General features: G+C 47.3%; 1 protein-coding gene and 1 long non-coding RNA gene across 12 annotated transcripts in view; one reads left to right on the forward strand and one right to left on the reverse strand.

The window, feature by feature from the left end:
* Positions 1–8,093, reverse strand: part of MTCL1 (microtubule crosslinking factor 1) — a 125,888-nt gene extending 117,795 nt beyond the window's left edge. For 6 of the 11 annotated variants that reach the window (XM_034943596.3, XM_008961559.5, XM_034943594.3 and 3 more), the window contains exon 1: positions 6,713–8,091. In XM_034943596.3, coding sequence (XP_034799487.1) covers positions 6,713–7,765 — 1,053 coding nt within the window. In that variant the 5' untranslated portion in view covers positions 7,766–8,091. Of the gene's footprint in view, positions 1–6,712 lie in introns of all 11 variants that reach the window. The other 5 variants (XM_024926317.4, XM_024926316.4, XM_063597200.1 and 2 more) reach the window with 2 other exon arrangements.
* Positions 1,606–17,469, forward strand: LOC130540993 (uncharacterized). The gene is made up of 2 exons (XR_008955029.2): positions 1,606–6,356; positions 17,204–17,469. It is a non-coding gene; the product is annotated as an uncharacterized LOC130540993 (long non-coding RNA).
* Positions 17,470–26,041: the final 8,572 nt, after the last annotated feature.

Genomic DNA, 26,041 nt, shown 5'->3' on the forward strand with positions numbered 1-26,041 from the left:
TCCATCTCAAAAAAAAAAGAGAAAAGAAAATTAGGGAGAGACCATATGATATGGTTTGGCTGTGTCCCCACTCAAATCTCATCTTGAACTGTAGCTCCCATAATCCTCACGTGTCACGGGAGGGACCCAGTGGGAGGTAACTGAATCACGGGGGCGGGTTTCTCCTCTGCTGCTCTTGTGACAGTGAATAAGTCTCAAGAGAGATCTAATGGTTTTATAAACGGCAGTTTCCCTGCACACGTTCTTACATGCCTCCGTGTAATATGTGTCTTTGCTCCTCCTTTGTCTTCCACCATGATTGTGAGGCCTCCCCAGCCATGTGGAACTGTGAGTCCATGAAACCCCTTTTTCTTTATAAATTACCCAGTCTAGTGTTTCACAGAAGTAGAAAAATGGACCAATGCACCATAACTGCATGTATTTAAATCACTGCTCTTATAATTCATATTTTACCTAAATTTACAGAACAGGCGTCATTTATTAAGCACCTCACCCTCATTACTAACCCTACAATAACCCTGTCAGGAACACATTATGCAGTTGATAGACAAAAAAACAAAACTGAGGCTAGTTACCTGTGTCCAAAGCTTCACATCTAGTAAATTGAAGCCACACTGCAAACCCAGGCCTGTCTGCTTTCAATCACACACTCTTTCGAGTAAATACCATAAATTATTTGCTTCAACCTGGACAAATGAAACAATAATAGACCTTCAATTGTACTTTTAAAAGTCCACCATCAGTGTAAAACAAAAAAAGCAGCCTAACATTTACAGCTCGACAAGTGACAACACAAAGCATATCCATTAGGGCAACTGGTTCTTAGGAAGACACTGCAACGTGCAGCAAAGATATTCCTGCCCCTTCCCCGCTTTTTTAAAAGAGACAGAGTCTCACTCTGTGACCCAACCTGGAGTGCAGCGGTACAGCCATGGCTCACTGCCACCTTGAGCTCCTGGGCTCAAGTGATCTTCCTGCCTCAGCCTCCTGAGTAGCTGGGATTACAAGCACATGCCACCATGCCTGGCTAATACTCCCATCTTTAAAACGAGAAAACTGAGATTCTAAAAGTATAAATGGCTTTCCACCATTATTGGTCTGCTGCAGCAATAGGACCAGGGCCAGTGTTTCAACTCTTCCCAGAGAGCCTAGAAAAAAGTAATTTTCAGGTTCAGTGAAAAGAAGTTAAAGACAAGCAAATTATAAACCATGTAAGCTGGCAGCAGCCATCTGAAAAGCAAAAACTATGATTATTGGAATTAGGGTCATGATGGATAGTGATTTTCAAACTAACATTACATTAATTTTCTGAGGGCATGCTCCAATTTAGAAAACTGTATTGCAGAACCTTAACGACATCTGCCAACTAAAAATTTAAGTAAACCAAATCGAGCAGAGCATATGATGTTTCTGACAGGTGTAATTTAGAGACAGTACATAAAATTGGAAAATCGCTGTTGTCTTTTTATACACGGAAATAAGAAAAAGCTGTCCTTAATAGTTTTTTACTGAATTAACATCAAGTCTGGAGGATACTTAAGTATTAAATCATTATCTCATTGAAAAGCTAGTTTTAATTAAATATCTTTTTTAAGTTTTGTATATAAAACGAAATCTTGAAGGACTGTGAAGTCCAGTCGACTATTCCCCTTTGCCTGTGGCTGACAAATCAAGCCTTATCATGTATCTCAAATTAGAGGAATAATGAGGTACCAGGTGTGCACTAGAGTAAACCAAGATTAAAATTATATGTTTTAATGAAAACCTCTAAAAGGACAGTTTTATCCATGAATATATAATAAAAGCCAAATCCATGGCTTCTTAGTATAAGTGATGAAAACTCTTAATCATGTTAATAACTATATGAAAATCTTAATCTCTTTTAAATACCCCAAATCAGTAACTATCTCTATTTTAGCACCTCCTCTTTAAATAGACCCAGTTTGGATGGTAGAAGCAGTCCTCTGGCTACTGCTGCAATAATTCTATCTTCTGGGCAGACAGAAACTACTGTCTTTTGTAACATACGAATAATCCACCTCATTTCCCTCCAGACAAGGGAAATGTTCTCCAAGAGTCCCAGCTGTAACTAAGGAGGTGCAGGGTGACTCCCACTGTCTACCAGGTGATGGTCCAGCCAGCAGCTGGTGGCCGCAGCCCTTGTCTACATTAGCTGCCACTGAAAATGATCATAGCCACTCTTTCAGTGGCTGAATACAGAGTGGGTATGGACAGCGAATGTCAGGAAAGAACGGGGAATACTGTCCATGTTAACCCTTCTGAAAGAGAAAGGAGGAGGAGGCGGGGAGCAAGGAGGTGCTGAGACACCTCAGCTGCAGAGCACTGCTTGCGCTCCTCTCCAAGTGCCCCTCCACCCCCAGGCCACACTGAGCACCCGGCATCTGGGCAGCCCGGCTGCCAAATGTCACAAACCAGGTCAGGGCCTGAAACTCAAAAGGCTAACTCCAATGAGAAGCAGGATGGTAAGCTTGGATCAGCAGTGAGACACTGCAACCTATAAAACCAAAGCTCAACCTCTCCCTTAGGAAATCATTCCTCTCCAAGAAGCCAATTTTCTCTGCCCTTGTATCTAGCACCAACTTGTTTTCTTTTAACAGAAAAATATTTCCTATGAAATAACTGAGAAAGCAAAGCAAAAAGAAACAGCTCTTACCACCCCAATCCTCACCCACCCTGCAGGAGGTCAGCATGGCAAGAGGACACTATTTGGGGGTGGGGGAGGTGTGGGGTTATGGCTGCTAAAAGCATTTTCAAAATAGGCTCATAAATGCCAACTGATTAAATCCTCCTGAAAAGCCTGTGGAAACAGAGAACATAATTAATATGTTGACAACGAGCACTCCGGCTTGTCTGATTGTCTCCGAGCACTCGAGCAAAACACAGTCCTGGCAGCCTGGCAGGGAAGGAACACACCAGCGCTTTACCAAAGTCCTCAGCATTAAGAAAGTGCCTGGGTTTTATGAGAAGCCCAGGCCTTTGGATAACTGAAGTGCTCACCTGAACTTCTGAATACTTCCAAATGTATTTGAGTTTATCAGAGGTCAAAGGACAACAAGAGTGCTTTTCTGTCTGTGTTTTCACACAAAAGCCAGCTACCTGGATTGATTTTGCATTTTTCACCTAGTCACCCAGGCACCATTTGATGAAGGTGGAGAAGGAACAGAAAGCAGAGTCAGGGACGACCAAATTTGCTCTGTTACAGCACAACACAAGGTGTCCGCTTCTCTGTTGACACTGACTATTTAAAAAAATACAGGCCAGGCCGGGCGCGGTGGCTCATGCCTGTAATCCCAGCACTTTGGGAAGCCGAGGCGGGCAGATCACCTGAAGTCAGGAGTTCAAGACCAGCCTGGCCAACATAGTGAAACCCTGTCTCTACTAAAAATTCAAAAACTAGCTGGGCATGGTGGCAGGCACTTGTAATCCCAGCTACTCCGGAGGCTGAGGCAGGAGAACTGCTTGAACCTGGGAGGCGGAGGGTGCAGTGAGCCGAGATCACGCCACTGCACTCCAGCCTGCACGACAAAGCAAGACTCCGTCTCAAAAAAAATAAATAAAAATAAAATAAAATAAAAAATACAGCAGCCTGGCTAAAAGCCAAGATAATTCCACTTAAATGTCCTGATCCAAAGAATATCCTCCTAAGGTTTTGCTGGACTTATTTTTCTATTGAATTGGGCTTTGGTCATTCTAGTTCAGAAACTGTCACAGTCTTGTACAACAATGATGATAGCACTTACTTGGAATCCTCCAGAATATAGCAACGTAAAATTTGTGGGCCGAGCCTCTTATCAGATACATTGGAATAGATGAATGCTATACCTAATCCTGGGAGTTAGTTCTGTGCAGTGCTCCCTAACAAAGCAGCAGGTCAAGGACGTACTTTTATCTACCCTCTTTAAAAAGTACCCCTACGAGGCACAGAGGCTCAAACTTCTAATCCTAGCACTTTAGGAGGGCAAGGAGGGAGGATCACTTGAAGCCAGGAGTTCAAGACAAGCCTAGACAACATAGCCAGACCCTATCTCTATAAAAAAATTTAAAAATTAGCCCAGCTTGGTGGTGTGTTCCTGTGGTCCCAGCTACTTATCAGGATGAGGCAGGAAGATCACTTGAGCCCACAGGTTCAAGGTTGTAGTGAGCTATGATCATGCCACTGCACTCCAGCCTGGGCCACGGAGCAAGACCATCCCTTCAAAAAAAAAACACACAAAAAACGGAAAAAATACCCCTGAAAATAACAAAAAGAGAAGTTTTGATTTATAAAGGGCACACGCTAACCACCACTGCAAAGGCATGACTACTGCCTCTGCCACAGGGGGTCCCTGAAGCTCTGGGCCCAATTTTGCACATGTGGGCAGGCTCCACGACCTGTAGAAAAGTCCATTAGGATCCCTGCGTTTCTTTCCCGAATTGAACTATTGTCATTTAAGCTTCTGAGTGGCCAAATGAGTACCTCACATGCATACACGCAATCATCTGGTTTGCTAGCCTCCTTCAGAACCCTCTTCTTTCCCCTGCTGTCGGAGGAACAGTGGGGAGGTGGCCTCAGGCAGAGTAAACGGATGCAAGTGACACCTTCTCCACAGTAAATGGCAACTGAACAGTCCCCACAACTGAAACACTGGCAGTGGGATTTATGTGACCATTCGTACACAGGCTAGTGGAGAGACGGGCATGACGGCCCTCTCACCTGAAAAGAAAACAGAGGGCCCCTAGAAAAGCTCACCACAAGGAACATTTTGAGCTACGAAAACAACTCAGAAGCAGTGTGCTCGGAGGAAAGCAGCCTCGCTGGAAATAGGGCTGCATCCCGGTGCAGTAAAATGGGCAGAGGCTCTGGGGAAACGCAGGTGCCACCACTTACTCACTCTATGACCTTGGCCAAGTCATCTCTGTTTTAGGTTCTCAGCATCTCCGTCTGTGAAATACTAGTTATGATCATGATACCACCACCACCACCCTATGTTGTTGGGAAGATCCAGTGAAATATCAAATACACTATATCAGACTCCAGGCTCAGACACATTTCATTCATTAGGAAAAAATAAAGCAAATAACCAGTTGCACCAAGAATGAACTCCAAAATGATGGATAGCCTACCTTAAGATCAAAGATGTAATGAGAAACTTCTTTAAAGAAATACAATTTTCCCTTGCATAGCAGTCATTTGGATAAACACCATTCAATCAGAAAGTAAGTCAGGGGTTATGCTAAGAGCCAGGGATACAAAAACAACAAGATTATCTTGGTCACCCTCAGGGAGCTTACATTTGTTGAAGATTTACAAAAGAGCTGCTTTCATGATGGAGTCACCCGCAACATAGTTGCCTTTGAACTTCACTCCGTTGTCTATTACCTAAGAGTAAGTGACAAAAACAAACATACTATCTGAAATATCTTGCTTTAAGTCCCAATCTTTCTTTTATCACCTCTCTTTCTCTGCCTCACTGTTACTTCTTGCACAAAGTAAAATAACCACAAGGCTCAGTTGGTTGGAGCAGCTCCATAAGAAATTTAGGCTTGAGATCACCCAGCAGTTAATGTGCTCTGATTTCCGTGTGAACTGCAGACTTCACCACCATGCACCTTAAAGCCCAATCCTCAATCTCACTAGCCAAAAACTGGGCCTGTATTGGTTAGCTCATCATTTGCTGAGAAAATAGCTCAAATCACATAACCCACTGAAGAAGCAGGGCCACACCCCTGGGTTTGGTTGGCTGCTCATTAAGACTTAACAGATACACAGATTTATGCCACTGGAGTTGTTTACTAACCTGAAGATTACAATAAATAAAACAGTTGCTATCAATACAACTCCCCTTATTTTCTCTCAAGTCACCTGGATCGTCCTGACCCCGGGAACCCTGTCTGCAGCGCCAGGCCCCCTCCGTGGAGAAAAGATGGAGCCGGATTAAGCACCCAGTGCTAAGGCGACTAAGACGCCACTGCCCGCAGGCCCTGCCGGAAAATACTCAGAGAGTGCAGCAGGCGCCGCGATTCCTTAGAAAGTGCTGGCGTGGCCTCTCCTGACACAGAAAGCCGGCTCCTGGATGCTTACAAAGGACTGGCCCGCGCAACACCGTTGCTCCTCAACCCGGGCCACACTCCAAGGACCTCTACTGAGCTTCAGCTTGCTCACCGAAAACGGCGCGGCCCCCTCTACCCGGGATGTCGGAGCCCAGGAGACCCTGAGAGCCCCCAGCTCTTTCCGTAATTGCAGAAGGGGCAAGCGGGTCCGTAGCCGGGGGCCCTCCAGTGGCATTATCCTGAACCGCCACGCCCGCACGTGGCCCGGCTAGAGCTCCCTGGCGAAGGATCACCTGTTCCTACAGGTGAGGCTGGCACGTTCTGAGCGGGGATGGCGGCGTCCGCTGATGTCCCCAAAACGATTACAGCCTCCTCTGCCCCAACAGGTCAACAAAAGTAAAAGTATCAGCGAAGAGACGCAAGAGTTCTAGACGCGAGAAAAGAGAAGTGGGTTGCGAACTGGCGGGGACCCACAGGTCTTGCTTCTCCTTCCAGAAGTTTGGGCTTAAGTTCCCAATGCCTGACAATGCGGGGGTAGGACCGTGGAGAGCAGGAGGGAGAAGGCGCTGGACAGGCCCGGGAAGGAGGGGTTGGCGGGTCCCCGCCGCAGCCAGGCCCTCCGGGGGCGCCCCGGGACACCTGCGGCCGAGGCGCGGCTCACCTTGAGATAGTCGTTCTCTGAGCGCAGCTCCTCCATCTCCCGCAGCAGCTCTTCTTCCTCCGCCGCTGGCACGAGCCGAGACTGCTCGCCCAGGCTGGGCTCCTTGGGGGTCCCGGGGACTGGTCGCTCCGGTGGCGAGCGCCCCCGGACATCCTCCGCCACGCCGGGCCCCGCGAAACCCCCCGAAACCCCGCCCGGGATGCTCCGGCCCCCGGGACAGGCGCCCGCGGCGAGGGGCGCGGCGAGGAGCGCTGGGGGCTCGGGGCTGCCCGGCGGCGCTCCTCGGGCTGCGGGGCTCGGCGTCGGCGCTCCTCGTGGTGGTTCACGGTCGCTGGAGCCCGTGCCGGATTCGGCGTCGCTGCTGGCGGCAGGGAGCAGGCGCTGCTCGTCGGACAGGGGTTCGGAGGGGCAGTCAGAGAGGTCGGAGCTGCTGTCCGTGTGGCTGATGCGCGAGCAGCGGGCCGGGGACCCGGCCACCGAGGTCACCGCGAGGGTCACGGCAGGGATCCGGGCGGCCGGGGTCGGGGGGCCGATGGTGCGGGCGGGTGGCGCCCGGGAGCCGCGCTTGGCTTTGCGGCCCTTGGCAGCGGCAGACGGCGGCTCGGCTCCGGGAGGCTTCCCAGCCCGGGACAGCGGCTCCGCGGGCGCCACGCGCGCCGCCCTCCTGCTTCCCAGGGCAGCCTTGGCACCGCCCGCCGCTCTGGCCCCGGCGCCCGGCGGGGGCTTGTCCTTCGCGCCCGGGACGCCGCCACTGCGCCGAGAGAGGCGGCCGGGCGCGGCCAGGGACCCCGGCGAGGGCGGCGCTTTGCCCGCGAGGTTGGGCGAGCGCGGGGCGGCGGGCGCCGGGGCTCGGCCCGAGGAGGGGACGGCCGGGCCGGGCGCGGCGGGCCGGGCGTGCAGGTCCTTGAGGAACGGTCTGGCGGGCGAGGGCGCACGGTGCAGCCGCCGCCTTTCGGCCACCGGGTGGAGGTGGTGGTGGCGGTGGTGCTGGCCAGGCGGCTGCAGCTTCGCGTCCGGGGCACCTCCGCCCGCGGGGCCGTTCAGTGTCTCCATGGCCGGGTCCGCGGGCAGCAGCTCAGGCAGCAGATGCTCCGGACGACGACGGCGGCGGCGTGCAGCCTCCCCGCGCGCTCTCTCATCACTGTCCCAGCCCCGCCCGGGCTGCGCCCCGCGCTCCCGCCGTCCCCGCCCCCCGCACCCCGGCCCCGAGGATTCCCGCGGGGCTCGCCGCCGCCGCGCTCGCCCCTCGCTGAGGTCACCGCGGATCGAGTTCTCCCGGCTCAGCAGCGCGGCAGCTCCCGGCCGCTCGCATCCCCGGACCTCGCGCTCCGGGCTCGCGGTCACCGGTGCCGCGGCGGCGCTGGCGGCGCGCGCCCGGCTCCCGCGTCCCGCTCCCCGCCCACCGCCGGCCCGCTGCTGCCCGTGCCCGCCCCCGCCGCTCCTGGCTGAGAGAAGCCGCACGCGCGCGCCCCACCTCCCCGCCGCCCAGCGCCCTCGCCCAGGCCCGTGCGCATGCCCCGCCTCCAGCCAGCCGGCGCCGTGCAGGAGAGGGGCGAGGGAAGGGGCGGGGGCTTGCGCTCCCCGGGGGGCGGGCGCCCGGCAGGGGCGGGGCGGGGAGGGGCGGGGCCTGCGCACCCTTGGGAGCAGGCGCAGGCTGGATCCATGGGGCCTGGCTGCCACTTGGGGAAGGCGTGTGCCGCGGCTGACAACACCCCCCTCATGCCTCTCCATCCGCCGCCCGCCTCCCCGAGGCCAGTCACCTCCCTCGTTGTCCTCTCCAAGCTGTGCCCCTGGTCCCCGAGCTCCTTTAAGGATCGCTGGTACCCGACGCAGCTCTCGCGTCAAAACGACACGGCGGGCGCTCCACAGTTGGCACCCCCGTGGCCTCGGGAGCTCAGGAGGAGCTGCTGCCCAAACAGGAGGAGCGCTCGCCAAAGCTGGGGGGTCAGAAAGGGAACTCACATTTATAGTTCCGGCTGCAAGCCAGGCCTGCTGGCCACTTACTGAGCAGTGTTTTATTTAAGCCTCACCACAGTCCCAGATTGGAATTGCTGTCTTCGGTGAAGACTAGGGCACCGGCGCTGGGAGGTGAAGTCACTTGCCTGCGATGCCTCACCCAGTCCCTAGCTGAGCGGGTTTAAACCCAGGTCCTCAGGATTCCGAGTCCTGCAGGCTTTCCGCTCAGAGCCCGGAGCCCGGCCACCGGTTCTACCACTTGAGTCTCCCATGCGCAAGGCACTAGACCTTTCTGAGCCCCAGTTCCCTCGCCTGTATCATTAAAACGTACTGCCACCTAAGCATGTGTGAAGATTTAGCAAATACCAGAACACACCGTGCAAACTGTAAAGTACAGTTCACATACCATTGGGTGCAGTTTATGTCCCAGGCGTTGGATGTTGGCCAGTGCCCATAGGAATAAGGGCCAGCCTGTCCTCCAGCCCTGGCGTTGCAGGAGGCAGAGGGTCAGGTAATAAATACAAGGAGGAGGGCGGGAGCATAACCCCGCCTGGTGAGGCTCGCATTTTCCTGGAAGGACGGGTTGGTCTCTCAGCTGAGGGCCCAGGACACAGTAGAGCCTGCAGAGAGCAGGGCCCCTAGGCGGGGAGGCAGGTAGGTTAGGGATTAGAGGGGAGACTGGAGGGTGTGTGGCACCAAATATCCTACCAAGGCCGTTGGGCATTATCCTAGAGGCGGTAGCCACGGGGTATTCTGAGCAAGATGATCTGATGTGCTCAAAAAGACCCCGGGGGCAGCAACCTGGAGGAGAGGGAGGTGGGCCACGGGAGCTGCGAGCGGCTGTGGCAGTATGCGCGGTGAGGTGGCAGTATGCGCGGTGAGGGGGCCTTGGGAGCAGGGACAGAGAAGAGGGGGCCGACTCGCAAAAATAGGAGGAAAAAATCGACTCCAAAGTCTGTGATCTTAACCACAGATTTACCCTACTTAGCCATCTCCTTCAAAAAATGCAGGATGAACCCTTTTGTTGTAATCCCTAAGTCAGGAGAGCCCTGCCCCGAAGTCGTCCTGCCTCGCCCTGGCTGAGCTCTGGGGGCACTGAGACCTCGCCTGCTCTGCTGCTGTTGTGGTCTTTGTGAGTCGTTTTTCTGGGAATGCCTCTGAATGGGAGACAGCACGCACGAAATCCAATCTCTACGAAATCCAATTCCTTACTCTCCTTTGAGGCTAATGCCCTAGCCGTTTCTCCAGCGTTGGGAGAAGGACACTGTTGGCTCCACGGTGGGCGTGGATGACGGCACACCTCGAAAGGCTTGAGAGGTGTTGGCCACCGCGCGCGCCGGGCCTGCTGTCCCCAGAGGGCGCTCTAGCTCTCCCCTTCTGTGGGAGGGGGCCCGCGGTCGGGCCAGAGCACAACTGACCTCTGCCTAGAACTTCCTCCAGAGGCTCTGAAGCCTCCCACACCCTCACATTTCCGAAGAATTATGGCCAGGACTCTCAGCACAAGCTTGCCAGCTTCTCATACCATATACACTCAAAGAAAGGGCCCCCCAAAAAAGTTTCAATACGCTAGTCTTCTAAAGACAGTAGCTTGATGACTATAGGATTTGCAGCCAGCTTCTCTTTCTTTCAGGTAATAAGTCAGATAAAATTCATCCTCCTTATTACTTATTATTAGCCTGGCAAATGGGACTACTAGCCCTTTGTAAGGAAGTATTCAATCAATGCTTTCTCTTTTTTTTTCTTTTTTCTTCCTTTTTTTTTTTTTAAGAGATGGGGTCTTGCTATGTTGCCCAGACTGAAGTCAAACTTCCTGGGCTTAAGCCATCTTCCCACCTCAGCCTCCCAAGTAGCTGGGACTACAGGCATGCACCACCCAGCCCAGCCAATAATGCATTCTTTGTTTTCCAGTATTCAGTGAGTTACAGGTATAAAGAGATATCTGATTGCATAATAGATGTTTTTTAAAGTCACTCAAAAAAAAAAAAAAGAAAAGAAAAGAAAAAGAAAAAGTGGCCCAGGCGTGGTGGCTTACACCTGTAATCCCAGCATTTTGGGAGGCCAAGGTGGGCAGATAGCTTGAGCTCAGGAGTTGGAGATCAGCCTGGGCAACATGGCAAAATCCTGTCTCTACCAAAAAAACACAAAAATACAAAAATAAGCTGGGCATGGTGGCATACACCTGTAGTTCCAGCTACTTGAGAGGCTGAGGCAGGAGGCTCCCTCAAGCCCAGGAGGGGAGGTTGCAGTGAGCCATGATCATGCCACTGCACTCCAGCCTGGGTGATGGGAGTGAAACCCTGTCTCAAAAAAATGGGAAGGAAGGAAGGGAGGGAAGGAGGGAGGGAGGGAGGGAGGGAGGGAAAGAAGGGAAGGGAAGGAAGGAAGGGAAGGAGGGAGCAAAGAAAGGAAATACTTGATTTTAAATTCTTTTTCTGTTAAATCAAATTAATCTAAAGGTAATAGAGGATTTACTATTTAAGGGAACCATAGAGTGCTTATTCTGTGAAATAACAAAACCCAGCATGGGCGTGCCTGTTTTCATCTGTGTGCCCTCAGATCCAGTCTTGCCCTTCTGCTACTCTGATGTGAGTGGAAGTGTGGGTTTCCAGGCCGCTGGGTTTGCTGATTGGGTTTGGCCAGTGGAGGTGCCGTCAGGAGATGGGAGTGGACCCAGAAGGAAGAAACCAGGTTATTTCTTACTCTCTCTGCTGCAGGCGGCTTCTCTGGCAGTGGCTGGGTCTCTGTGAGGAGTGGATTTCTGAGGTTCCAGCCATCACTGGATGGACTACTCCTCCTGGTAGCTTTTCGTCCTCCACTGCCTCATATCAAGGGTGGTGGTGCCTTCCTGTGCTTGCAGATCTCCGGGTTGCTTCACTGTGGCTGATTCCCTGCATTGCAACCCTGGATTGTAAATGCTGGCACAAGGCCCAGGGCCCCATCGTCTCATTCCTCTGCAGAGGCCCAAGTACCGTCCTAGGGAGCTGCGTGCAGCAGTGGTGTGATGAGTACTGTTTGTGTGGCTGTGTTCACAACCTCTTTGTCCAAGAACGGTGTGGTATGGTGACAAGACCTGAGGCTTTGACACCAGGTAAATCTGGGTTCAAATCCTGCCCAAGTCATTTGCTGTCTGTGTGGCCTTGGGTAAGGTATTATTATCAATGTCATCATCATCATTTAACACCAGTGAAATAATCTTCAGAATCATCATCATTATTTAACACCAGTGAAATAATCTTCAAAACTCTTAAAATATGAGCAAACCAGATTTTTCACTCAGATTCCAAACTCTCACTCAGAGAGTTAGAAATCTATTCTGTGTCTATACAGTTATATAAAGAGAAATGAATTCTTTTTTTACTTGGTTTGACTCATAGACAAAAAAAAAATGTGACTTACTCAGGACTATACTTCACTCTATACTCCCAGGCAGAATTATATGCAGAATTTCTATACCTTTAATACATTGTCCAAACCCAGGCATATGTGTATCTTCCAGTTTTTCCCCTTATTTTAACAGAAAGGCACATTTAAAATATGAAGGCATTCCTGGTTGAAGTCATGAGAAATCATGAAATCATCCTCTTTGAAAAGAATGGAAAGAAGAGGAATTTTTCAGAGTGAGTGGCTTTTTGGGCACTGCAAGAAAGTTAACCTTAAAAAGAGACAACCTAATAATGCCTGATCCCCCCGCCTCCCCACCACCCGCCAAGGTTGAAGCTGGAGTCTGCATCCAACACTGGGGTCTGTGGGGACCTTCCAGCTCTCTTTGCAAGGGTGATTGCCAAAATGCCACATGGGACCTGAAAAAGCCTTCATGTCCAGATTGGCAGCTGTGCATGGCATTGGTGGTGACAATGACAATAACTTAAGAGGCTCTTAAACCTTGAGGACATTAAAATCTCCTGGTGAGACTGTTAAAAATGCAAATTATCTGGCCACATCCCCAGGGATCTGATTTAAGAGATATGAGCCCAGAAAGCTGTATTATTATTATTATTATTATTATTATTTTGAGGTGGAATCTTGTTCTGTTGCCCAGGCTAAAGTGCAGTGGAATGATCTTGGCTCACTGCAACCTCCGCCTCCTAGACTCAAGCGACTCTTCTGCCTCAGCCTCCTGAGTAGCTGAGATTACAGGTATCCGCCACCACGCCCAGCTAATTTTTTGTATTTTCAGTAGAGACAGGGTTTCGCGATGTTGGCCAGGCTGGTCTCAAACTCCTGACCTCAAATGATCCGCACGCCTCAGAGTCCCAAAGTGCTGGGATTACAGGTGTGAGCCACTACGCCCGGCTGGAAGGCTGTATTTTTAACAAATACTTTTGATGCAAGTAATTATCTTACTTCCCATTGAAAAACACTGTGTTAGTGTTTCTTTTTTCTCTCTTCCTTCTTTTTTTTTTTTTTTTTTTTTTTTTTAAAAAAGACAAGGTTTTGCTTGGTCACCCAGGCTGGAGCAGAGTGTGCAATCATAGCTCACTGCAGACTCCAAATCCTGGGCTCCAGTGATCCTCCCACCTCAGCTTGCCAAGTAGCTGAGACTACAGACACATGTGTTAGTGTTTCTACACAGGTCCAAGTGTCACATGGCTTGTCATGTGCGTTCTTCCTATTTGTGTTCAAAACTCCTTCCAATACTGTGCGGGATGACCCACCTCTATGCATGTGAGATGCTGGGTGATGGATATTTGCTCACTTAAACCTGAACTAGAGAGTCCCAACCTAAGGCGTGCTCTAGAGTCTGCTGGGAGAACAGGGGAGTCTCCCTGTGACATGAGAACCAGAGGAAGTAGAGAGGTGAAGGTGTAAGGAGGCCCTTTCCCTCCTGACCAGTGGTTCTTCGTGGGGGTGGAAGCACCCACAGGGAGCATTCTAGACGTATATTGGGGTGTTTTCTGTTGTCACAACAACTGGATTGGAGGGCACTACTGGCATTTAAGTGAGGGAAGGGGAATAGTCAGGGGGGCTAGATATCTTGCAGTGTGCCCAGAGAAGGGTCGTCCTAGGCGGGATGAGGTGACTCACACTTGTAATCCTAGCACTTTGCGTGGCTGAGGTGGTGGATCACTTGAGTCCAGGAGTTTGAGACCAGCCTGGCCAACATGATGAAACCCTGTCTCTACTAAAAATACAAAAATTAGCCTGTCATGGTGGCATGTGCCCGTAATTCCAGCTACTCGGGAGGCTGAGGTGGGAGAATCGCTTGAACCGAGGAGGCAGAGGTTGCAGTGAGCTGAGATCTCGCCACTGTACTCCAGCCTGGGTGATGGAGTGAGACTCCATCTCAGAAAAAGAAAAAAAAAAAGAGTCATCTCTCCTGCTACAGGACTTCCAAGTAAGTGTCCTCTGAAACATTCACGTGGGTAAAAAAATCTGTTTATCATTATCTAAGGCTAGAAGTACATGTTTTACACATAAACACAATACTTTTACATATAAAGCAGTATTTTTTAAGTTTTTAAAATATTTTTTAAAAGTTAATATAACTATTAATTGACAAATCATAATTATCATAATTACATTGACAGAGTACACCGTGTTGTTTTGATATATGTATACTAAAGCAGTATGTTTTTAGGGTTGTTTTACTATCAACTGAATTTTTTTTTAGGAATGAAACCACAATAGAAATCAAGACTGGGCTGGGCACAGTGGCTCACGCCTATAATCCCAGCACTTTGGGAGGCCGAGGGCAGTGGATCATTTGAGGTCAGGAGTTTGAGACCAGCCTGCCTAACATAGCGAAACCCCATCTCTACTGAAAATACAACAAATTAGCCGGATGTGGTGGCACATGCCTGTAATTCCAGCTACTCGGGAGGGTGAGGCAGGAGAATCACTTGAACCCAGGAGGTGGAGGTTGCAGTGAGCCGAGATCGCACCACTGCACTGGGTGAGAAAGGGAGAGTCTGTCTCAAAACAAAACAAAGAAAATAAAAATAAAATAAAGACTGCATTTTATTTGGAGATTTTCAATGCATTTTTTATCTTTGATCATTGCATTGAGGGAGTGCCACTCAAGGGATTGGAGTCATGAATAGAACCCACCTGTATTTGTCCGTGTTTTAGCAGTTGCTTCTATGTAGAGCATCTGACTACTTTATTATATATTTTGTAGTATATATGTACCTAAGCTTTATATATTGAAATAGATATTATTTTGTTATAAGTTGGTTTCTTATTATTTCTTTTTTGTATTACCATTAGAGAAGTATATCAGTTTTTAAAAATATATGGTTAGGGGAGTGACAACCACAAGTAGTGATTCTCATTTCAAGAAATTAAATGGCTACAAAACTGGTGTCCAGAATATATAAAGAACCCTTGCAACTCAGCAATAAAAAGACAAGTAACACAATTTTAAAATGTTCAAAGGATTTGAATAGACATTTCTTCAAAGAAGATATATAAATCACCAATGAGCATATGAAAATGTACTCAACTTCATTGGTCATTAGAGAAATGCAAAGAGAAGTCACACCCATTAGGATGGCTAAAATAAAAAAAGATGAACAATAACAAATGTTGGCAAGTATGTGGAAAAATTAGAACCCTCATACACTGTGGATGGGAATGTAAAATGGTGCAGACACTTTGGAAAGTTGGCTATTCCTCAGAGATTTACCATATGACACAGCAATTCTACTCTTAGGTGTATACCCACGACAATTAAAAAGATATATACAGGCCGGGCGCGGTGGCTCAGGCCTGTGGTCCCAGCACTTTGGGAGGCCGAGGCGGGTGGATCGCGGGGTCAGGAGATCGAGGCCGTCCTGGCTGATACGGTGGAACCCCGTCTCTACTAAGAGTACGAAAAATTAGCCGGGCGTGGTGGGGGGCGCCTGTGGTCCCAGCTACTTGGGTGGCTGAGGCAGGAGAATGGCGTGAACCTGACGGGCGGAGCTTGCAGTGAGCCGGGATTGCGCCACTGCACTCCAGCCTGGGCGACGGAGCGAGACTCCGTCTTAAAAAAAAAAAAAGATATATACACAGAAAAACTTGTACATAGATGTTCATAGTAGTATTCCAATACACATGTCCATCAGTAGATGAATGGATAAGCAAAACGTGGTATATTAATAAATGAAATATTATCCAGCCACAAAAAGCAATGAAGTACTGATACATGATCCAATATGAATGGACCTTGAAAACTATACTAAATGAAAGAAACCAGCCACAAAAGGCCACATAGTACATGATCACATTTGTATAAAATGTCCAGAATTAGCAATTCCATAAAGACAGAAAGTAGATTAGTAGTTGCCAAGGGCTGAGGGAAGGAGGAATGGGAGTGACTGCTAATGGGTACAGGGTGAGAAAAGTGTTCTGGAATTACATAATGATGATAGTTGTATAACTTTGTGAATATACTAAGACACACTGAATTGTATCTTTTAAAAAGTTAAATTTTATGGTACGTGAGTGATACCTCATTAAAATAGTTACATGAGAAAAAAAGGCAAAATACAGGGTATAATTCAAGAATTTTAATTTTTAAATATGAAGTATTTATAGCCAAATTTGATTTACTTTTAAAATATGTCTTATTAAATAGTTTAATAAAAGCAAAACTGTTCTAGCAAAAAAAAAAAAAAAAAGAAATTAAATGGCATTTGTAAAAAAAAAAAAAAAAAGCAGGTGGGGCTCTGGGGCTGGCAGGGTTGAGAAAGAGAGCTCCTGCCCAGAGAGAGCCGCGATGTCCTGGAGGGTGCCCCCTTGTGGTGGCTTTTGGGATGGCACCCTTCCCCACTGGGATAAAATAGAATCTATTATGGAATGGTCAGCCCCACGGTGATGGGTGTGTGTATAATTTAAAACAGCCTCCAGGTGGTTCTAAGAATCTTCTTTCATCAGAGGAGGCAGAATTCCCTTATACAACCTTTTGGCATGTTTGCTACGTGTTTGCAACCTTTTGGCATATTGCCTTGAAATTGAACATTTGAACTCTTTTTCTCTTAAAACGTAACTGCTAAACTTTCAAAAATTATCCTGGGATTCTAAGCTTGTTGCACAGGGAAAATACGTTGTTATGTAAGGAAAACTAATCAAAGTTCTCTACCTTTCCTGGTCAGCAGCATGTGTTTCCAAAAAATTTAAGAGAAATTAATGGGTTAATTGAGAACATTCTACATCTCACCATGTTTGCTCTTATCATAATTCACCATTGCTGATTTCTCTACCTACAGAGTTGCTGAACCTGGCTTGATTTTCCCATAGAACTGAAGCCTGAGGAACTTATATTTGTTTTGTCTGAGTTTCTTTCTCGGGAAACCAACCATCAGGGCTCCCAGATAGTATCAGGGAACTGAAACTTTTCAGATGATGGCATCCAGTCATGAGATGCACCTGCTGCCTGTTGACCAATTCCTCTTCTTTACCTCTCCCTAACCCCCTGCTATATAAACCCCTAACTTTAGTTAGTTAGGGAGATAGATTTGAGACTGGTCTCCCATGTCCCAGCTGACGTCACCTGCATTAAAGCCTTTCTTCCCCAGCAATACTCATCATCTCAGTGATTGGCTTTCTCTACAGTGACAACTGGACCTGGCCCGAACCCCTGGCATCTGGCAACATTATTACCTGTCGAAACAGAAGTAGAGATTTGAAATAGAGGATGCCAGTTCCCATTTCCTCCTGCTGTCTGGAAGGAAGTCTGGCTCTCCAGCCCAACTCTAAGCTCATCTTTACATACAAAATAAGGGTATGTTTACATGGAAAGCAAAAATAGAACCATGGATTTACAGAAGGTTCCATAGCAGCAAATAACAGTGCTTATGAAATAAACATTTTAAATATTATTCCTGTGTAAAATTATTGTCAGGCATACTTTACCAATGAAGAGATAGAACAATGTGGGTTCTATGCCTGGACACAACGATTTGTTTAGTGACCTTGCACAAAATAGGCTCAGTCTTCCTGGGCCTTAGAGGCCTTGTCTATAAAATTAAGGAGTTGAATTTAAATAAGCTTTAATATTATTCCCAGCTTTATGAATCTGAGAGTTAAGGTTGACTTAAAAGTGTTATTTTTATTACTTTTTACATTACTTTTTTTTTGAAATGGAGTTTCGCTCTTGTCACCCAGGCTGGAGTGCAGTGTCATGATATTGGCTCACTGCATCCTCCGCCCCCTAGGTTCAAGTGATTCTCCTGCCTCAGCCTCCTGAGTAGCTGGGATTACAGGCGCGCGCCACCATGCCTGGCTAATTTTTTGTGTTTTTAGTAGAGACAGGGTTTCTCCATGTTGGCCAGGCTGGTCTCAAACTCCTGACCTCAGGTGATCCACCCCCCTCAGCCTCCCAAAGTGCTGGGATTACAGGCGTGAGCCACCGTGCCCCACCCTTTTTACATTACTTTTAATGGCAAAAACCACAATTGCTTTTGCACCAACCTAATAATTATCAGTATGGGATTATTCACAATAAACTTTAGGTCGCCTGTGTTCAGCCATTTTTGTGTCACCATAAAGAAATAACCTGAGGCTGGGTAATTTATAAAGATAAGAGGTTTAATTGGCTTATGGTTCTGCAGGCTACGCCAGCCTGGCTCCAGCATCTGCTTCTGGTGAGGGCCTCAGGGAGCTTCCAATAATGCTTTAAGGTGACAGGGAGCAGGCGCCACGTGGTGAGCGTGGGAACAAGAGTTGGGGGAGGTGCCACACACTTCTAAATAACCAGATCTCGTGTGAACTCCGAGCGAGAACTCACTCATCACCAAGGGGATGGTGCTAAGCCACTCACGAAGAATCCACCCCCATGATCCAAACACCTCCCCCCAGGCCCACTTCCAACACTGGAGGTCACCATTTAATGTGACATTCGGAGGGGATGAAACATCTAAACCGTATCATCACCTCTGTTCATTCTCAGACAAAATATACTCAAAGGATGTTAACTAATTTTAATAGAATAGCATAATTAGGAAGGTTAATATGATGGAATTAATATAACAAATGTTGGTGAGTCAAAAAAGCAAACTCAGTTGCCTCCCACTCTACCCTCACAACACAATTCTGATGCCAAATGTGCAGGGATTTTTCCCCAGCAAACAAGCAATTAATTCTGCAGTGGACATCAGCTGGGTGTCCTCTAGTTCAATTCAATTATGACACTGTCTACCTAGAGATGGCCTCAGATTACACAGGTTGAGGCCCCAGCCCCATAAGGCCACCCACCATACTTCTGATGCTCATCAAAAGCCCCAGGCTGTGACCTGTGCTTCCAATCTGGCTATAAATCAGAATTCCCATGACCCTGTTCTTGGCTTTGATTGATTTGCTGGAGCAGCTCACAGAACCCAGGGAAACATGTTTACTGTTATAAAGGATATTATAAAGGACACAGAAGAAAAGATGCATAGGGTGAAGTATGGGGAAAGCGACATGGAGCTTCCATGGGCATACCAGCCTCCAGGAACCTCCACGAGTTCAGTGATCCAGAAGCTCCCTGAACCCAGTCCTTTTGGGTTTTTATGGAGGCTTCATTAAGTAGGCATGAGTGATTAAACCATTGGCCATTGCTGATCAACTTAACCTTCAGCCCTTCCCCGCTCCCCGGAGATTGGGAGGTGGGGTTGAAAGTCCCAACTCTATAACCCTGTCTTGGTTTTTCCAGTGACAGCCCCCATCCTGAAGCTACAGAAAGGCATTTATCACTTTGAAGAGTCCAAGGATTTTAGGAGCTATATACCAGGAGAGGGGGAGGAAAACCAAATACATGTTTCACAATATCCCAGTTAGTTCTACATATTCCTGATGACCTTATTGGGGTAGAATGTTGAGTGTTAGCCATGGTTTTGTGTTTTTCAATACTGTGGATTTGGAATAAGTAAATTTTGTATTTCCTCCTTTAAATATTGCCCACAGAGCAGTCAGAACACACACAACATTGATCAATTAAGTCTGTCATCTCATATGAGTGCACCCCAAAACAATGACAATAGTAATATCAAAGATCACTGATCAAAGATCACCAGGACAGATAATGGTCATAATAGTCAGGATAAATTGTGAAGTATTGTGAGAATGACCACAGTGGGACACAGTGACACATGCTGTTGGAAAAGTAGTGCCAGTAGACACACTCGATGCTGGGTTGCCACAAAGCCTCAATTTGTAAAAAACACAATATCTACAAAGTGCGATAAAACAAAGCACAATAAAATGAGGTATGCCTGTAAATAAAGAAAAAATTATATATAATAACATATAAAATATAATATATATGATATAATACATATGTGTATATATAATATATCTCACAGGATCTAAGAATCTGAGAGCAGAAAGAGCCCTTAGATCCTGGGTGTGGTGGCCCATGCCTGTAATCCCAGCGCTTTGGGAGGCTGAGGCAGGAGAATTGCTTGAGCCCAGGAGTTCAAGACCACCCTGGGCAACATGGCAAGACCCCGTCTTTCCCCCACCAACCAAAAAAAAAAAAAATTAGCAGGTCATGGTGGCATGTGCCAGTAGTTCCAGCTACTAAGGAGGCTGAGGTGGGAGGATTGCTTGAGCCTGGGAGTTTGAGTCTGCAGTGAGCCATGATTGCACCACTGCATTCCAGCCTGGATAATAGAGCAAGATCCCATCTAAAGAAAAAGAAAGAGGGCTTAGAAAGCATTTGCTGTCCCCTCCTTCATCAACACCTATCTTTAGGAAGTCCCCTGACTGGTATCTTCTTCTTATTATTCTTGTTCTGAAGGCTTCCTACCTTCTGTAATTAGGGTGGTCATATAGTTTATCATAGAGATCACAGAACATTTGAGAGTGAAAGGAGATAGTCAGTAATTACAGGGGACAACAGGTGTGAACTGGCCCAGGCCGGGCAGCTCAGCCTGCATGGTCAGCCATGACTAACGCACATTCCCACAGGTAAGAACATCTCCAAATTGAATCCAACTGGGATAGAAAATGAAGAATCCTGTTCATCTGCTCACTCGTGTATACACTCATTCATTTGAAGATTCTTTATTGAACACCTTCAAAAATGCTAGGCCACGTATAGATATTGGGAACAGCAGGGATGAAAAAAAAAATGGTACCTGCCTTGATGGGGCACATAATCTCATACAGGAAATGTCACAAGAAAGAGAAAAGCTGTGGCTGACATCTGGAGCTGGCCCCCATGGTCACCCAGGCGTTTGTGTTCCTAGGAACTCACCTGGCCCTCTGAGCGAGGCCCTGTGTTCTCCTGCTCAGTATAAACCATTTCACAGAACCTTAGCATCGCACAAGGGCACTCCAAGATCGTGATGGATCAAGACAAAAACAAGACCATAAATCTTTCTGTTGTGCAAAGCCACTTTTAAATGCAAAAAACATGAGCTTTTAGCTCACGTTGGATCACAGATATTATACAAATTATATTTTGAATCTCATATACTTATATGTTTTATTCTTACTAGAACAGTAGAAACACTGTCCCAAACTAACTCAACTATTTTTGTTTTGCTTCTTGATATTCATGTATTTTACAAACACTCTTCCTTCAGCTTACTAAAGAGTAAGGAAGAATTAGAAGAAAAAGGAACGGTGGGTTGGCTAGTAGAGGGAAATTGCATGAGTAGGAAAGGATGTGATAGGGTTTCTTGGCCATCTATGCATCTTTGAACACTACTGTCTGTCTCCTTTCTGCATTCAAAAGCCTGTTCTGGTCAGTTCCTGGTCCAAAGGAAAGCATAGCCTCTCAGAGCTCCAGTGCCTCTGCCTACTTGGTCATGGACACCACACCCTTACCTTACCTTGTATTTGCATTGAGCCTTGCCGAATTCTGTATGTCGTGGCCCACTGGAACGCTGTGCTCAGGGGCCACATGAATGCAGTGTGCAAATCAGATGGCAAGGAACAGCAGACATGTATCTTGCATGTGTCTGCTCTGTTCATCCATACACTTCATTGTCCCACTGGATTTCTTTTAAGAAACACAGGTTCAGAGAACAATGGGCTAAGAATTTCAAGTTTAGTGCAACAGCAGAGTATTAAACTAAGGATGAAACTCTTCCTTTTTTTTTTCTTCAAGACAGAGTTTTGCTCTTTCACCCAGGCTGGAGTGCAGTGGCACGATCTTGGCTCACTGCAATCTCCGCCTTCCAGTTTCAAGTGGATTCTCCTGCCTCAGCCTCCCAAAGTGCTGGGATTACAGGCATGAGCCACGGCACCTGCCCCAGGATGAAACTCTTCTAAGCACAGATCCCGTGAGATCATGCAGGTCATATTCCCCGGGAAGTTAGCCCAGCAGTACAGATGTGCGTGGTAAGAGGCGCAGAGGAAAGCAGTGTGGAGTCTGCGCTGCAGTCTTCTCCCTGGAGAGACAGCACAGTGCCAAGAGCTTGGGCTCTGGGGCAGACCCCAGCATCGCCGGCTGTGTGTCCTTGGATAAGTGACTTACTCTCTCCGTGCCTCAGTTTTCTTGTTTGTGAAAGGGAGCTTATAACAGTTCTTAACTCATACGTTACAGTGAGGATTAAAATTTAATAAATAAACATTTAGAGTCCCGTCACCTGGCATCTAGCACCACCTGAATAAGGATGAGCTATTATTAGTGGAGATGAATGTGTGAGGCCATCATTGCTTCACAACACCAGCGCCTCTGAGCCGTGCGCAGCCAACATCCTGACAATAATTTAGCTTCCTGTATAAATCTGCTTACAGGCAAACAATGTGCTTGATAGTTCCATTTCTCATCGGAAAATAAATAGGTTTTCTGTTTTGCAAATTTCAAAGACAAGAACAAAAACCTACAAGGGAAGTAATTAGGTTTGGCAAGGCTTTATGGTGAAGGTAGCAAATGAGCCTTGTCAATGCGGTAATGGGTCCTAAGGTGGGGAAGGCAGATATTATTTTTCTCTCAGTGCTGCAGATGAAGAAACCAAGACACAAGGCAAATAAGCCACCCACCCCACACCATAACACTGTTAAGTGGCAGGGCCGGGCTTTGAACTCCGAAGTGCCTGGCGGTGCACACACTCCTGCCCCATTGGGTGCTGCCTCCTCTCATACATTCTCTACTCCCTGCGGGGACCAGGCCACCATCAGAGCTGGGGTCTTTCCCAAGAGTGAGACGGGCCGACTTTGCAGGATGCACAGAGGAAAGAGATGCCAGAGAAGTGGCTGGAAGGAAAGAGCTAAAGGTCCTCAGACAACAGTCAGACATGCCGAGATGTCTTGCTTCCTCATGGAAAGTTCCCACTAGATGTCTGCCCTGGGGTTCTCAGAGCCAGGAGCAGCTCTGGAATTTCCATTTGCAAATGAGATGATGGTGGAAAGAAGGTTTTATGCTCATTAGGAATCGGAGGCCTTTGGGAGTGCATGGAGCCCATAGGAAGAATGAGTTCCACTCAAACGAGTTCTATACAAGTTAAAAATGGAAAAGATGAGGAAGAAATTTTTTAATTAAAACATTAAATAGGGCCGTGAGTGTGGAGGAGCACAACCCCCATACGCTGATCCAGGAAGAGGCTGGCTTTGAGCTCCTGATTAACTAGTTGATTTTTGATCCCTCCAGAAGTTTAAATTCGGTCCTGGGGGAGTGTTCTGAGAAGACTGAGGAAAAGGGGCAAGCGGTTCGATTCTTTGAGACTTTGGGAAAACAAAACCCATTAAGGCTCAAGGAAATCTGCTTGTGACATTTCAGCTGCCATTCAACAACACGACCGTGCGTGGCCCAGCGTCCCTTTGTGCTACGTGAGGAAACACGCAGTGGCCAAGCGTCAGCAGCCCAAGTACGTGCTTGGGTTGTGCTTATGTGCGGTGCGGTGAAGAAGCAGCACGGCCTGTGGCTGTCTCAGATGCTGATTTGAGTGCAGGCAGTGTGATCGGATCAAATGCTGATTTAACAAGGTGCTTTAGAAGGCCCTTAACAATAGTAATAGCATTGCAGATGCAAAAGTGATGTCATCGGGATTCATGATGTTTTTGATGGGGTAAGTGTGTGTGTGTGTGTGTGTGTGTGTGTGTGTGTGAAATTGACTTGGCTTATTAGGTCATAGATGGAAACATTTTCAGCTGCTTATCTCCCGTGGCAGTTTCTCCACATTACTGAGTGGGGAAAGACTTGCCACAATCCCCCTATTCCTGTTTGTCTGTCTTGAAGGCCAGTGGGGTCTCCCAGGAGCGATGTTCTGATCGAGACTCTGATCCAAGCAGGGAGAAGAGGGAAGGCCAGGAGCATGAGCCTGAAATTCTAACAGGAAGTGTCTTCTAGAAGGCAGAGGAACAGGCAGATGCTTAGAGATGAGAAGCCTCCTTGTCTGCACTGCTTTTCTGCTCCTTTAAATTGATATTGGGCTCCAAAGGTTCATCTTTGAACTCCCTCTCCTTCCCCTTCCCCAAAGACTTCTGAGCCATCTGTCTAGAGACTCCACATTTGTTAAGCATCTACTGCATGCTGGGTACAGCCAGCACCCATCCCTGTCATTGTGCCCCTTCCTTAGCCCCTCAGATCTACCCCGCACACCCACCCAAGCTCTCCTAAGTCCTCAGTGATGACCAACTTCCAATTTGCTGTCTTTGCATGTGTGGCTGGCGTCACCGCACAGCTTGGGAGGGAGAAGCCCCAACCGGGGCCTTTGCCGTAGGAACCAGCACATTCCCATGTTTATCCTGCACGAACCACCACAGCGTGTGCAGATTTCAGGATAAGTCTCACAGCAGCACTTCCAGTTGCTGAGAAATTTCTTGAATAAAGGAGAAATATATGTATTTATTTTTGCTGTGCAAAAGTATCAATGTTTCCCTCCAAATATTCAACCTGAGTGTTTACTTTTTTAATTTTTAAATTTAAGGACAGAATATACCGCATCAGTTGCTGTTAGGTACGCTGCAAATCTCAAATGAGGGGGGAAATAGAAAAAAGACACATGCATGTTTTCGCTCCTGATTTCACAATGTTCATATGACCTTTGTTGCTGTCAGACAGCTCGTGAATTCAGTGAAATATAAACATCTTGATAATAGTTAATTTGGTCGGGAACTAACTAGAAGGCTAACTTGAATGTACAAAATGCCCATTTTTTTTTTCCAATTTAAGAAATGCAGCCTTTTATGTACAGTAATAATAGGAACTAAGCAGCAGATGTTCATTGCCGATTTAGAAATTGAGACCCTGACGCCACAGTCTACAAAAGACGCTGGGCCAGAACAGTGCCGTCATAGCCAGGGTACGCAGGGCCCTTTTCATTGGGTACTGCATTTACTTAGGCCACAGGAGACGGAGTGACCCAAACTTCAAGAACAGGCTGTGAGAACAAAGAAAGAAACAGAAGCTTGCCAAGGAGAGAGCTGAGCTTTGCAAGTGACCTGACCTTAAAGTTGCTGAAGCTGTTCAGAAATCTTCTTTGAAGAAATACAGCTCAGAGAAGAGTTACTAGCTCAAGGTGAGTGTGAGAAGGACATGCAGCATCTGATGACAGGGAGTGCTGGGTGTGGACAGTTACTGCAAGTGTCCAGTGGTCCAATGCTCCTGAGTAAACTCCCAACAATTATCAGAAAATTGTAAGCACTCAGAGCTTGGCTAAAGATGTGGAATGATAAACAAATGACAACACAATAAAATCTCAGTTAAAAAGTTAAAAATATTAGTGAAATAGGCCAGGCACGGTGGCTCACACCTGTAATCCCAGCATTTTGGGAGGCCAAGGTGGGCGGATCACCTGAGGTCAGGAGTTTGAGACCAGCCTGGCCAACATGGTGAAACCCTGTCTCTACTAAAAATACAAAAATTAGCCGGGTGTGGTGACCAATGCCTGTAATCCCAGCTACTCGGGAGGCTGAGGCAGGAGAATCACTTGAATCCGGGAGGTGGAGATTGCAGTGAGCCGAAATAACGTCACTGCACTTTAGCCTGGGCGACAGAGCAAGACTGTCTCAAAAAAAAAAAAAAAAAATTATTGAAATACTCAGCTAAGAAGTTGAGCAGCTCTGGGGAAATAAGAGCAAATATGTTTGTTCTGGACTGTCCTGCACTGAAATCTATCAAAGGCAATGTTTAATTCATGTAGATCCATTTGTTTGTTTTATTTCTTTTTCCCAGTGAAAAGTATATTTTGATAGCAAGCTTTTCATTTTATAAGTACACTATGAGTTACCCAAAATATCATGGATTTCATTTCTTCCGAAAAACATGCAATTAAAATGCACATATAACATAATATCACTTATGTTAAAAATACCCAGTGCTCAGTTTTGAAAAATAGGCAAAAAAGTGTAGGAGAAAGCTGAAGAATGCACATTTTTAAAGCTAGTACATTTTGCTATGAATCAGAAAATTGGATGGAAACTTGAATGTGTTTGTAAAAACTGAGCATTAAAATCTTTGAGTGATAAAAAAAAATTGAGACAATCTTAGTTCTGTTCCCGGTAAGCCAAGAATGACCT

Source organism: Pan paniscus, chromosome 17 (assembly GCF_029289425.2).
Source record: "Pan paniscus chromosome 17, NHGRI_mPanPan1-v2.0_pri, whole genome shotgun sequence".
Lineage (NCBI taxonomy): Eukaryota > Metazoa > Chordata > Mammalia > Primates > Hominidae > Pan > Pan paniscus.